The sequence below is a fragment of the Miniopterus natalensis genome, chromosome 10, assembly GCF_054644295.1.
Source record: "Miniopterus natalensis isolate mMinNat1 chromosome 10, mMinNat1.hap1, whole genome shotgun sequence".
NCBI lineage: Eukaryota > Metazoa > Chordata > Mammalia > Chiroptera > Miniopteridae > Miniopterus > Miniopterus natalensis.
In genome coordinates this window covers 7837562-7852105 of record NC_142090.1, presented here as the reverse complement: position 1 = coordinate 7852105, position 14544 = coordinate 7837562, and the positions used below count along the sequence as shown (strand labels likewise).

The window sequence follows — 14544 nt, the reverse complement described above, 5'->3', positions numbered from 1 at the left end:
TTACTTTGAGGGATCTCTAAAATCCTTCTGTATCTCTCCATTCTCGCTGCTGTCATCCTCATCTAGGCCATAACTGTCTCACACCAACTAATGTGTGTGCCCGTCCACTGTTGCTCAGGTGATACTTTCTCTCTGACTCGGAACTGTTTTTCCTCTAAAATGCAAAGGAGATCATATCAGCCTTTTTCTTAAAACTCTTCAGTGGTTCCCTGCTGCCCAGGAAGAAACTCGGAGCATGGCCTAGGGACCTCCCTTGATCTTGTCTTTGTCACTCTTCTCACCCCCTCTTCGACACCCTCTCCCATCTGCCCACCCCACATACTTTTTACAAGGCCTAGCATACTTGTGTGGATTTTCTTGTTTTATTACTAATAACTCTTTGTATTACTTTAGCCCTTGAACTCTCCTGTTAGTTCATCAATCCCATTCATTTCCCCTCTCTTTGTTTTGGGTTACCTATAGCTGGCACGGCCACTGCGCTTAAGGCTTCTCTTCGATAAAATAACTTTAGAATCTTACCGATGGATGGGTGATGATGATGATGTGAGTGTGTGTGTGATATTCAACATTTCCTTGTATGTTTGTAAATTAGTGGTTAAATTCCTTTTTTTTTTTTTTAAATGTATCTTTATTGATTTCAGAGAGAGGAAAGGAGAGGGAGAGAGAGATAGGAACATCAATGATGAGAGTGTCATTGATCGGCTGCCTCCTGCACGCCCCCGGCTGGGGATCGAGCCCACAACCCCGGGCATGTGCCCTGACCCAGAATCGAACCCCAATCCCCTGGGTCCTAGGTCCACGCTCAACCGCTGAGCCACGCCCAGCCAGGCTAGCAGTTAAGTTCTTTATCTGTTAGTGTTGTTATAGACTCTGTATACATATGGAGACATATCTGTCCCCAGCTTCATTCCACAGAATATCTCACATTTATAGGACTCTAAATTCATTATTGTTTCATTCTACCACCTGATTTCCTGTTTAAGTAATACTCTTGTTACACTTTGCCACCAAAAATAAATTTGAAAAAGGCAGCTAGAGAGAAAGCTGAGAGAGAGAATGCGTGCAGGTGAGCGTGTGCAGGCCATGCCCGAGAGGGCAGTGTAGTCAGAACAGATCGAAAGGTCCGCCAGGAGCCACTGGCATACGTGCTGGTTGGCAACTTTTATTCAAATGATGCCTGTGGTTACATGGTATGAATCCAGCACAAGGGAAGCCCCCTCAGGGAGGGGCGGGCTGAGTGTGACATATGCATAAAGGGGAGGGGAGTCAGTGTCACACAGGGGGGTGGGGACAGCTGTGCTCCCTCAGAGTGGCCCAGAACCGAGAGGGCTCAATGGGACATGTAGAGGGAGGGGTGCAGGACACACATTGTGGGGAATGAACTGGTGAAAAGAACCAAGAGGCAAGGGAAGGAACTGGGGATGAATTGTAACTCCACCGAAGGTTGACGTGACTCCTACTTTGGAACTCTTTCCCCTAGATGAGCGGATAAAGCTCAGATCCCAGGAACTCATCGTCTCATAGGGCTGAGTTTTGCTTAGACTGAGATTCCCCTGGCTACTGTCCTGGCTCACGCTGAGGCCTAAGACGGGAAGTAGAGCCCTCTAGACCACAGACCTCTGTAGAACCCTCAACCCTGTTCGATCCCCTGCATCCCTTCCAGCTGAGTCCCCGCGCAGGCTGTAAGTTCTGGCCCTGCGTTGTGTCTGTTGGTTCCCACTACATCCTTCAGAGCAGGCTCCAGGCAGCAACATGAAGTGTGTCCTGTTAACCTTGCTGATGGTGACTGGTGAGTGGCTGTCAAGTTGTGTAGGACTCTGTTGGGGGGTGAGGCTCGGAGCTTGTTGGAGGGGGCGAGCTGGTGGATCAGGGACATGGAAGTCTGGGAAGTCGGTGATAGACTGACTAGTCATTTTCTGCACAGGCTCAGCCACTTGTTGTACCTACTGGAACCCTTTTATTATGGGCTCAAAACCTCCTCTGAACGTCTGATACCTACTTGGGCTGAAACATTTGAGGGAGGCAAGCCAGAGGGAAGGTGGAGAGAGGATCATGGAAGGGAGCATAGGGGTTTATAAAAGACATAAAGAGCAAAGACAGCAGGTATTTTGCTGTAAGGTTCAAAAGGAAAAAGTAGATCTTGTTCTTTGGACTTTAAAACATAATGTATAATAATAATAATAATCACCACCACCACCATAAAAAGCATATACTTATATATAATAGATACTGCCCTGATTTCTACATATTAACTCGTTTAATTCTTATTACAACTTTATGAGATAAGTATTATTGCTCTCATTTTGTTGTTGAGGAAACTGAGGCACAGAACAGTTAAGTATCTCGCCCATAATATTAGACTGGCTCTGTAACTAGGCAATAACGCTCTCCTACTTCATAGTTAAGTGGCTTTGGACAAATACCCTAGCCTCTCTGAACCTCAATTTTCTTACATGAAACATGAGAAATATCATGTCTTTCACTTAATGATATGTCATGCTTCCTAAACCTGTAACAGACTGAGTGTAGTTAACCAAGTTATGTGTCGGGGGGTGGGGGCGTGCGTGAGTAGGTCATTCACACAGAAGAATCAGCAAGCGTGCAGGTGTGACGTGTTTAACCAAAAGACCACCTGTGTGGCTGAAGGCTAGGAGGCTTGGTTTTAGGAAAGATCCTGGATGTGAGAGAAAGCCTTTAAAGAATTTTAAATATGGGAGTTACGTGACATTTATGATTTGAAAAGATTCATGTAACTTCACTCAGCATAATCCTCTTGAGATTTTTTCCAAGTTGTGTATATTATTCCCTGGTATGGATGTACCATAGTTTAATCATTTGCCCACTGAAGGACGTCAGTGAATGAAGCTGCTACATTTTTATTTGTCTGGGATACATTCCCCAAAAATGCAATTTCTGACCCCATGGTAATTTTATGTTTAGTTTCATGTCAAGCTGTCAAATTGTTTTCTAGATCAGCTGCACCATTTTATATTCCCACCGGCGATGTAGAAGTGAGCTGTTTTCTCTACATTCTCGCCAGCATTTGGTGGTGTCACCCTTTTTCATGTTGGCCATTCTGTTACATGTGTAGTAGTATCTCGTTCTTTTAATGTTCATTTGCCCAATGGCCAGTGATGCTGAATATCTTTCCATGTGTCTATTTACCACATGTATATTCTCTTCAGTGAACTGTCTATTCTTGTTTTTTGCCCATTTTCTAATTAGACTTTGGGTTTTTCAAACCGCTGAGTTTGAGAGTATGTCGATAGTTTAGATACAAGTCCTTTGTCAGATGTGAGGTTTACACATATTTCCCCCCCAACGTGTAACTTGTCTTTAAACTCTCTTCAGAGGGTCCTTGATGGAGCAAACCTAAAACTAATTTTGGTGAGATCTGATTGATCAAACTTTTTCTTTTATGGGTTTTGGTGTCAAGTCTAAGAACTCTGTGTAACCTTAAATCCTGAAAATGTTCTCTCTTTCTCTCCTGTATGTTTTATTGCTTTATATTTAAGGCTGTAACCCATTTAAGTTAAATTTTGTATAAGGCGGGAGATTTAGGTGGAGGGTCCCCCCCCCCAATAAAGGCTTCACTTTATTGAATTGCTGTTGCACCTTTGTGAAAAATCAGTTGGGCATGTGTGTGTGTCTATTTCTGGATTTTCTGTTATGTTCTGTTAATTATTGTGTTTGCTCCTCTGCTAATACCTCATTGTCTTGAATATTGTACCTAGCTAGATAAGCAAGTCTTAAAATTGGCTAGAGTGATCTTTTCCACTCTATTTCTTTTAAAGATTGTGTTAGCCTGTGATTTTTCCAATAAAATTTTCAATAAGTTTCTCTGAATAATAATAAATTTTGCTGGAGTTTTGATAGGAATTTTGTTAATCCTGTAGATTGGTTTGGGTAGAATTGGAGTCTTTACTATGTTGAGTTTTTAGCTTATGAACATAGCATGTCATTCCTTTTATTTAGTTCTTTGATTTGTTTCATCAGCATTTTGTAATGTTTAGCATAAAGATCCTGTACATATTTTGTTAACTCTATGCCTAATTATTTACTTTATTTGGAGGGATTGTAAATGATATTGCATTTTTAATTTTGGATTCCATGTATTCAGTTCTAGTATGTAGAAGTTTGGTTGATTTTTGCTGATCTTGTATCCTGTGACCTTGCTGAACTCATGTATTCTAGGAGTTTTTTGTAGCATCCTTGGAATTTTCTATGTAGACAATCATGTCCCATACACATAGGGGTGGTTATTTTTCTTCCTTTTAAACTGGTTTGTCTTTTATTTCTTTTTCTTGCCTGGTTGCAGTGGCTCGAATGTACAGTACTATTTTGAGTAAGAGTGTTGAGAATGGACAGTGTCGTCTTATTTCAGATCTTAGGGGGTAAGCATTCAGTTTTTACCATTGAGTATGTTAGCTGTAGGGTTTTGTAGATACTTTTTATCAAGTTGAGATAATTATTCTTCTTTCTAACTTCCTGAGAGTTTTTATTAGGAGTGAATGTTGGCTTTGTCAACTGCTTCCCACCTGCTGCATCAATTGACATAATAAGTTTTGCTGTTTAGCCTGTTGACCTGGTGGATTACACAGTGATTGATTTTCAAATATTGAACCAGGCTTGCATGCCTGGAATAAGCCCCATTTAGGTGTATAATTTTTTAATACATTACTGGATTGGTTTTCCTAATATTTGGTGAGGATTTTTGTCTTCACGATGGATAGCCATTCTAACAGCTGTGAGATGATATCTCCTTTTGGTTCTGTTTTGCATTTCCCTGATGATTAGTGAAGCTGAGCATCTTCTCCTGTGCCTCTTGGCCATTTGGAAGTCTTCTCTGGAAAAATATCTATTTAGTTTTCCTGCCTCCTTTTTAATTGGGTTATTCATTTGTTTTTGTTAAGTTGTCTTGCATACCTAGGATAAATCTTATTTGGCCTTGGCGTATAAACAGAACAGGAACAGACTCATAGATACAGAGAACATTTTGATAGTTGCCAGATGGGAGGAGGGTTAGGGAGGTGGGTGAAACAGGGGAAGGAATTAAGAAATACAAATTAGTAGTTATAGACTAGTTATGGGGATGTAAAGTATAGCATAGGGAATAAAGTCATTAATATTGTAATACACCAGGTTTACGCATTTAGTCCCTACCACAAGGCCATTGGAAGATGCCAGCCTCCCTGCTTCAAAGCAGATTTTAAAGTTTGCTTGTATATAAAAGTGGCACTTTAAACACACACACACACACACACACACAAATAAATAATATTGTAATAGCTATGTGTGGTGTCAGACGGTAGTACATTTATCAGGGTGATCACTTCATAAATTATATAAATGCTTAATTATGTGCTGTGTGTCATATAATATTGTCAACTGTAACTGACAAATAAAAAATTATTAAAAAATGAAAATAATCCTAATTCTTCCCTCCTGTCCCTTATATCATTGCTATCATTCACTTCACGTATATATAAGCATATATACATATAATACATAAGCATAGTTAAATGCATTGTTGCTGTTATTATTTTGAACAAACTTATCTGTTATATCAATTAAGAATAAGAAAGTAAAAGTTTTTTACCTTCACTTATTTCTTCTTTGATGGTCTTCCTTTCTTTATAAGGATCTGAGTCTGTGGCCTATATTGTTTCCCTTTTCTTAAAGATCTTACTTTAACATTTCTTATAAGACAGGTATACTGGCAACAAATTCCTCAATTTTTGTTCATCTGAGAATGTCTTTATTTCTCATTCACTTTTGAGGGGTAATTTTATAGGGTCCTGAATTCTAGGTTCATGTCTTTTTTTTCTCTCTCGATGCTTTAAATACCTTTCTCCACTCTCTTCTTCACATGGTTTCTGGGGAGAAGTTGGATGTAATTCTTATCTTTGTCCTTCCATAGGTCAGGTATTTTCCTCTGGCTTCACTCATGATTTTTTTCTTTATTTTCTGTAGTTTGAAAATGATATGGCTAGGTGGTGTAGGGTTTTTTCTTTCTTTCTTTCTTTGGCATTTGTCCTGCTTAGTGTTCTCTGATCTTCCTGGATCTGTGGTTTGATATCTGCCGTTAATTTGTAGGACATTCTTAGTTATTATTGTCTCAAATATTCTTCTGCTCCTTTTTCCATTTCTTCTCTTTCTGGTATTCCTATTATGCATATGTCACACATTTTGTAGTTGTCCTTGGATATTCTGTTTTAAAACTGCATTATTAAGAAATAAGATTATTGAACATTCATTATATGTCAAACATTCTTCTAAGCAGCTTACATATATTAACACATTTAATTCTAAAAATAACCCTAGGATAGGAGTTTAAGATCTCAGTGTATGCAAGTGTCCGTCAGTAGGTGAGCGGATAAAGAAAACTGTAGCACATTTACTCAATGGAATACGACTCTGCCATAAAAAGCAAGAAAATGTTACCCTTTGCAACAGCATGGATGGACCCAGAGGACATTATGCTAAGTGAAATAAGCCAGCCAGAGAAAGACAAGTAGTACCATATGATTTCACTCATATATGAAATTTAATGAACAAACTGAACTACCAAGCAAAATAAAGATAGACTCATTGATAGAGAGCAGGCAGACAGGCCTGGGTGGGGGTGTTAGGGGCGGGTGGAGGGACTGAACAAAAAAGAAAAAAAGAGAGAACCCATGGACAGGGACAACAGTGTGGTGATGGTGTGTTTTGGGGGAAGAAGTTGGGTGGAGGTGGAAGAGGGAATAGAGGGGATAAATGCTGTTGGGATAAGTAAATAAATAAAAAGGAAAGAAATATTTCAGTGTACAAATGAAATTAAGATAGAGAGATTTACATTATTTGTTGAAGTTGGTACTAGTTGAAATGATAGAGCCAGAATTTTAATCCAGAGAATAAGTACTGTACTGTATTGAAGTGCCCATCTGTACAAAGTATCTCACCCGATATTCTCATGACAGAATTAGAGTTTTAATTTTAATTAATTTCTGTTGGAGTCATGAGGACTAGTAGGAAGAGCCAAGGAGCTGTGGGAAAGGCTGCATTGCTGTGACTGGATAGAGTCAAGAAATAGTAAGATTTTGGAAATGAGCAAGGCTGTCTGGAGAGAAGTAGGGAGGTGAGGTGGCAGATAAGTGGGTACATGGGATTTGGAATTAGATACACAGAAGCCTGAATCCTTGAGCCAACCACCATCCACTATTTGTATGGACTCAAGGAAGTTTCCTAATGTTAAGTTATTAATCTATAAAATAATACAAAATTTATCCACCCTAAAAAAAATTTTGAAATATGTGAAGCGCTTAGTACAGTGTTTCTATAGTATGGTTTTCTAGTACCATAGAGCAGGGTCTACCTGATTAATACGTGGTAAATACTGATATGTTCTGACGTTGGCATCCTAAAATCTCTGTAACCAGCCCATTTCCTTTAATTGGCTGGGCTGTCTCCTGATTCTCTTCTCTCTGTGTTCCAGGAGTTGTTCCATTTGTCAGTGAAGACATGGGAGAGTTAAATCACATGCTTTACTTATTATATCTGAAATCCAATTACCAGCCCTGCGTGGGGACTCTGATTGCCCCTCAGTGGGTGGTGACGGCAGCCCACTGCTTCTTACCGTAAGTAACGGGGATCAGTCCACTCTGTTCCAAAGCCCCAAGGCTGGGCCTCTACACTCTTGGGAACTTCTAAAAAGCCTGTGCTGGCCCCACTGGGCACAGCTCAGCGGTTGAGCGTCGACCTGGGATCCAGGAGATCGTGGTTCGATTCCCGGTCAGGGCACATGCCCGGGTTGCGGGCTCCATCCTCAGTGGGGGTGTGCAGGAGGCAGCCGATCAATGACTCTGTCATCATTGATGTTTCTCTCTCTCTTTCCCTCTCCCCTCCTCTCTCTGAAATCAATAAAGATATATTTAAAATAAAAATAAAAAGCCTGTGCTGGTCAGGAAATCCTAGGGCTATGATGGTCAAGGGGAGTGCAGCTACTCAGATAACACTTGACTAAGGAATGTCCCATCTTCTCAGGTTTAACATGTCCAGAAAGAAAAATAATACGGTATTATATCTTACATATTTGTAAAATTAATCCTGCCAATCATTCTTTTTTAAAAATATGTTTTTATTGATTTTAGAGAGAGGAAGGGAGAGGGAGAGAGATAGAAACCTCAGTGAGATACATTGATCCGCTGCCTCCTGCTCGCCCCCTCCTGGGGACTGAGCCCGCAACCTGGGCATGTGCCCTGACTGGGAATCAAACTGTGACCTCCTGGTTCATAGGGCGAAGCTCAACCACTGAGCCACACAAGCCAGGACTGCCAGTCAGTCTTAATATTTTTAAGATTCATCCAAAGTGTTAGGTGTGTGACTATATATTTCATTTTTTTATTGCTGTATAATAATATTTCAGTGTAAGTATCACACGATGCATTCATTCTTTTCTTGACAGACATTTGAGTTATTTCTAGTTTCTGTTATTTTAAACAGTGTTACTGTAAACATATTTGTACCATGTACCTTAAAACATATTTTTGTGTATATATATATATATACACACAATATTTATATGTGTTGGTGTGTACACATATTGGTTTATACCTGCAAGTATACCTCTTGGTACATCCCCTTTATCCATGGTTTTACTTTTCATGGTTTCAGTGTTTGGTACAGAGGACCAAACAGACTGAGATGATCCAATGAGAATGGCAACAGTCAGTGAAAACAACTTGGCCAAGACCAGTCATCCCCAACTGGGGCCCAGCAAAACCCTTCACTCCAAGCAGGTGAAAGCAAGGACAGCAGTTCTCAGGGACACAAAAACAAGATACGGGAAAGCCCTTATAATGTACAATGTCTTGTAAAATTGACCAAAGGCAAAGTATATCTACAGGATGCTGCTTTGATAAGATCTTCTAAACTTGTCAGTCCATGGGATTGGCTCACGGATGGATTTATCAGGCCCATTCCTGTCTTATCCCTTTAGACTTTATCTTATAAACTCCCAGCCATGTGGTAAGAACAGACTGAGAGACAAATGGTATTGTTGTTAGGAGACAAAATCAACAACATTTGGGAATTCAACAAAAAAATTGATGTGCAGCTTTCCATGTGTTACTTACCTTACTGTCATAGTTGGAGAGACCCCTGAGTGAGAGACGCAGGGGCCTCAGCAAAGTGTCTTGTTCTGAAATTAGGGTCTTGAGACATGATGTTGAGTGGATCTCAAATGGATCTCAGGGGAACATCCAGGATTTATGATGATTGTTCTAAAGGACCATCAGAAAACCTTGTTGATCCAGCAAAGTTTTGATAGAGATGTAGAGCATAGTATATTCAGGTGATCCTCCCTAGCTTTAAAATACTTCAGCACTCTAAGCTGTAACTTATTTTCTTTGTACAACCTCACATTTCTTGTTCCCTCCTACTCCCAAAGGAACCTCCCTAATAGAACCTACTACTTTCATAGACGCCTTGACTACTCATTTGCATGCTTTTATCAACTTTCTTGGTCTTGAATTGGAGCTACTCTGAAATTATGCTAACAGTAGAGCCCAAGCCATTGTATTGCTTAACTCCTGGAGGCACCATTCACGTTATAGGCCATGGAAATGGCAACCTATTGAATTTATATAGTGCACAACCTACATGATCACCTGTGGTAACTACACATAAAATGAACAGAGATGAGAAGAGAAGGTTAACTGGGTTATTATAGAAGGAAATTGTGTGTGTGTGTGTGTGTAAGTAAGTGATAGATTAGCCTTGTGATGTGTGATGGTATCATTTTTTCCCCTCTTCATTTCTAGAGATCTCCAGGTTATCTTTCTTGGTGGTTCTCGACGTTTTCAAGGCTTTACTGGGGAGATTCTACCTCATGAGAAGATCTTCGTTCACCCAAACTTCACCATCACTTCTCCTAAAAATGACCTTATGCTGATAAAGTTGTCTATACCTTTCCCGTTTGCCAATCACATTTTTCAGTTGCCTACTCATGGGAAAGATGAAGATAGAGATTGCTGGATTTACACCTGGTTAAGAGATGTAGAGTTTTTTGGTGAGTGACTGTCAAAAAGAAGAGTTATTTGTATTCTTGAATGTATTCACAACTTCAGGATCTCTGATGTATTAGGGGAAGAAATTGGAACTCATAGGCCCAGTGCCAGATTTCTAAGCACATAGTGAAGCTAGAAATGGAGCAACAATATTGCCTCTTTAAAGTAGAAGGGATGCTCTCTTTTAGGGCTTTGGGAATCAGATTCTGAATCAAGGTGTTACATGTATGTGTCACATTGGCAAATGTGGCAGGGTCTGGGATTTAGGATCTATGCTTGAGTATTGGTTCTGCCATTTATTATAGGGTTATGGACATATCATTTAACTTCTTTGAATAAAATCCTATTTTCCCTTTGCTTAACAGGAGTGATATTATTATAATGACAACATCAACAATAGCTACCACTTGTTGAGCACAAATTATGTACTAGGCAGTAAGTTCCCTTTACATATTATTTGGTCATCATCATAGATCACATAGATGTTTTCTTAGGGTTTGTATCTTTTAAATGAGAAAGACTCGGGGAGATGACCTCATTGTCCAAGGTCACAAACTTGGGGATGGCATAGCTTGGGTTCAGATGTTGCTTGCTGTCTTTTCACCAACCACCCCTCAATGCTGGTCATCTGCCAGAGATGATAAATTAAGCAGGAGCGTATGTTTAATCCATGATGAGTCCCATAAGTTCTTCCTCTGCAGTCCATTTTAACCAAGAATGAGCCCTGAAGGAGACAGGATGCCTTATGAAAATGCAAACAGGAATGGAAATCTCTTATTTCTTGTGCTTAGGAAATGAAGACAATAACCTGCGCAGCATAAAGATTCATCATAAGCGTGTTTTAAATTGCGCAAAATCACTGGGTGAAAAATTACCTGAAGACATGTTCTGTATACGACAAATGGCGGGAAGCCAAGAGCACTGCAAGGTAACTTTTCTTCTTTCATTTGCCTATATGCTCAGTAGCTTTTTTCTGTTTCTGTGTCCCTATTACCTCTCATCCCTTGTCGAGGGTGTGGAATTTACAGTCAGGTTGAGAGCTCCAAGAGTAAGTAGCTGAAGAAGGATGACTCACTGTCCTCTTCCCTCTATTAGAGGGCAGAGGAATAGATATTCTGGGAATTCAAAGCTCTTTTCCAGCTATTGCTTTGAAATTTCTGTCTAGGGGTTACTGGAAGGTAGGAGTAGTCAGTGCAGGGGAGAGAAGCCTTCACACTATTTTCTTATATCCTGGGCTCCTTTGCATGGCAAGTGTAGTGGCTCTCATTTACATTTAGATGTTGAGGAACCCTCAGGTGAGAGGGAAGTTCTGACGGCTCTCCTCTGTCTGGCAGGTGGTCACAGCTGCACCAGTCATATGCGGCAATGAATTACAAGGAATTTTGTCTTGGGCAACTGGATGTATTCTGACAGGACACATTATGGTCTTCACTGACATCCACAGCTATAGTCCATGGATCAAGAACATTATTTCTACAAAATAAGCTGACCTAGAGCTCCATTGACACCCTTACATCCCATCTGACCCATGGCAACCACAATAGGCATCTCAGTCCCAGGCTTGCCTAGGATCTAGGCTTGGCTGGAGTTTCAAAAGAGATCAGTGATGATCCTGGGTGTTGGCATGGCTCCTGTTTCTTTAACTGCTTGTTTACTTATACCCAGCGTGTGAATAAGTGTTTATAGCATTGAAAACATGAATGTTGGTTGCAAGAAGTGGAGGTTACCCAGGACGCTTTTTGGATCCTACTAACTCAGATACTTCTCCTAAAATACTCTCCGCTTTGTCCTAAGAACAAAAAAAGACAGTAGAAATGAGGGACAGTAACTACCAGGAGTCTCTCTGGGCAACTTATAAACCACATGCCACATAGTTGAACAGTAATTTGCTGAGAATTGATTAGATTATTTATCAATTCTTCTAAAGACCAACTGTCTATTGGGTCAGTGTGTGTCCATGTATGTGTCTGTGCATGTGTGTGGGTGGTGGTGGTGGCTATAGTTAATCTTTTCATTAGCTACTTAAAAAATCTCTAGAATTCAAGTTTTGCTTAGGTTTGCTGAGGCTACACAAATGTTGGTATAATTTTGGGCATAAGGATTTCTGTATTTTGAACTACAGCTGTAATGCATATTACGAATAGCAAGAATTTCATAAGTGGTAGGATGGGTTTTATCAAATACATTTTCCTTCCAGTTTACTGCTTTTCTATTTGCTTAGAATCACACATACTTTTGAAAGGGGAAGAGTGGTGGAGGTCATGAGGATTATGCCTGGGAGTTTTAAAACATGCCCCTGGATGCACTTTCTATACCATACATGTGTTCATGAGCATACACTTTCATCCACAAGCATACACCAGAGGTACCTGTTGGTTACTTTAAATATGTGTTCTCCACATATTATTTTTCATTAATCCATGATAGATTAAACTGATTTCTAAACTAAAACCTGTCCATTTTCATGTAAAATATTGGACATTCAAGAAATTTCAGTGTCTGAAATGTGAAACACATTTTGTTTTTTCCTGTGAAATATTGAGATTCTTTTGTTCAAGTTGCTATCTGATTGATACAAATCACCTACTTTTGGAGTCCTAGCAGATCTACATAATAAACAGAAACAAATCCAAACAGGCAGCCAACATGGGGAGACAAAAAAACAAGCCCCAAGTGAAAGAACAAAAGAATTCTCCAGATGAAGAGCTAAATAAAATGGAGATAAGCTATCTATCAGATATAGAGTTCAGAATATTGATCATAAGGATGCTCAACAGCATGAGAAAAGATATGGAAACTATGAAGGAAATTAAGAATGACAGTAGAAATAAAAAATACATTGGAAGGAATAAACAGCAGATTAGGAGAAGCTGAGCATCAGATCAGTGAATTAGAAAACAAGGTAGAAAAAAATCAGATTCAAAAGGAAAAAAACAAAAAACAAGGACAGTTTAAGGGAGCTGTGGGACAACATGAAATGTAACAATATTCTCATCATAGGAGTGTCAGATGATGTAGAAAGTAAGCAAGGGTTAGAGAACTTGTTTGAAGAAATAATGGCAGAAAACTTCCCTAACCTGGTGAAGGAAAAAGTTACACAAGTTCAGGAGGCACAGAGAGTCCCAAGCAAGAACTCAAAGAGGACCACACCCAGACACATCATAATTAAAATGTCAAAAATTCAAGGCAGGGAGAATCTTGAAGGCAGCAAGAGAAAAACAACTGTTACCTACAAAGGAGCTCCCTCCCATAAGGCTGTCAGATGATTTCTCATCAGAAACACTACAGTCCAGAAGAGAATGGCATGAAGTATTCAAGGTATTGAAAAACATGGATATGAAACCAATGCTACTCTATCCATCAAGGCTATCATTCAAAATAGATGGTGAAATAAAGAGCTTTCCAGACAAAAAAAAGGGTAAAGGAATTTATCACCACCAAACCAGCATTGCAAGAAATGTTAAAGGGACTGCTCTAATAAGAAGTTGAAATAGAATGAGAAAATAGGCATAAAGAAATAAAATGGCAATAGATAAGTACTTGTCAATAATAAACTTACATATAAATGGATTAAATAGAGTAGGTGAATGGATAAGAAAACATGACCCAAATATTTGCTGTCTACAAGAGTCCTACCTCAGAACAAAAGATTCACACAGGCTGAAAAAAAACCACAAAAAACTTCTAGAGGACTTTAAGGGAGGGATAGACAGCAATACAGTCATAGTAGGGGTCTTTAGCACCCCACTGACTTTACAGGATATACCTTCCATACAAAAAAAATCAACAAGGTGACTCTAAATGACACTCTAGATCAGATGGATTTAATTGACATTTACAGAACATTTCACCCCAAAGCTGCAGAATATACATTCTCCTCAAGTGCACATGGGACATTCTCAAAGATAGACCACATGTTAGGACACAAAACAAGTCTCTACACATTCAAGAATATTGAAATCATATCAAGCATCTTCTCAGACATTTTAACCATGGAATACTATGCAGCTGTAAAGAAGAAGGGTCCCTTACCCTTTGAGACAACATGATGGCACCTAGAGAGTACTATGCTAAGCCAAATAAGCCAGTCAGAGAAAGACAAGTGTTACATGATCTTACTCATATGTAGAATCTAATGAACAAAAGAAACTGATGAACAAAATAGATCCAGAGACATAGAAGCATGGAACAGACTGATGAATCTCAGAGGGAAGGTGGGGATGGTTGGTTGGGGAGAGATTAACCTAATAACTTATATGCATAACTCACGGACACAGACAATAATGTGGTGAAGGCCTGGAGGGGGGATCAGGTAGAGGGGATCAATGGGGGAAAAGGGACATTTGTAATACTTTCAACAATAAAGATAAATAAAAAAAATAAAAAAAATAAATCACCTACTTTTACAAAGCTTCACACAAGAAGAACTATTGTTTCTTTCCTTTCTCTTTATTTTTATTGTTGATACTATTACAGATGCCTCCCCCACCCCCAC

The 14544-nt window shown here is 39.5% G+C and overlaps 1 protein-coding gene across 2 annotated transcripts in view; it reads left to right on the top strand.

Annotated features, from left to right (window-relative positions):
• LOC148092173 (putative inactive serine protease 58) overlaps nucleotides 1-11840 on the top strand; it is a 35672-nt gene extending 23832 nt beyond the window's left edge. For both annotated transcript variants that reach the window (XM_087821374.1, XM_087821373.1), the window contains 4 exons: nucleotides 7478-7619; nucleotides 9804-10051; nucleotides 10841-10977; nucleotides 11384-11840. In XM_087821374.1, the coding sequence (XP_087677500.1) occupies nucleotides 7478-7619; nucleotides 9804-10051; nucleotides 10841-10977; nucleotides 11384-11533 (677 nt within the window). In that variant the 3' untranslated portion in view covers nucleotides 11534-11840. The remainder of the gene's footprint in view (nucleotides 1-7477; nucleotides 7620-9803; nucleotides 10052-10840; nucleotides 10978-11383) is intronic.
• The last annotated feature ends 2704 nt before the right edge of the window (nucleotides 11841-14544 follow it).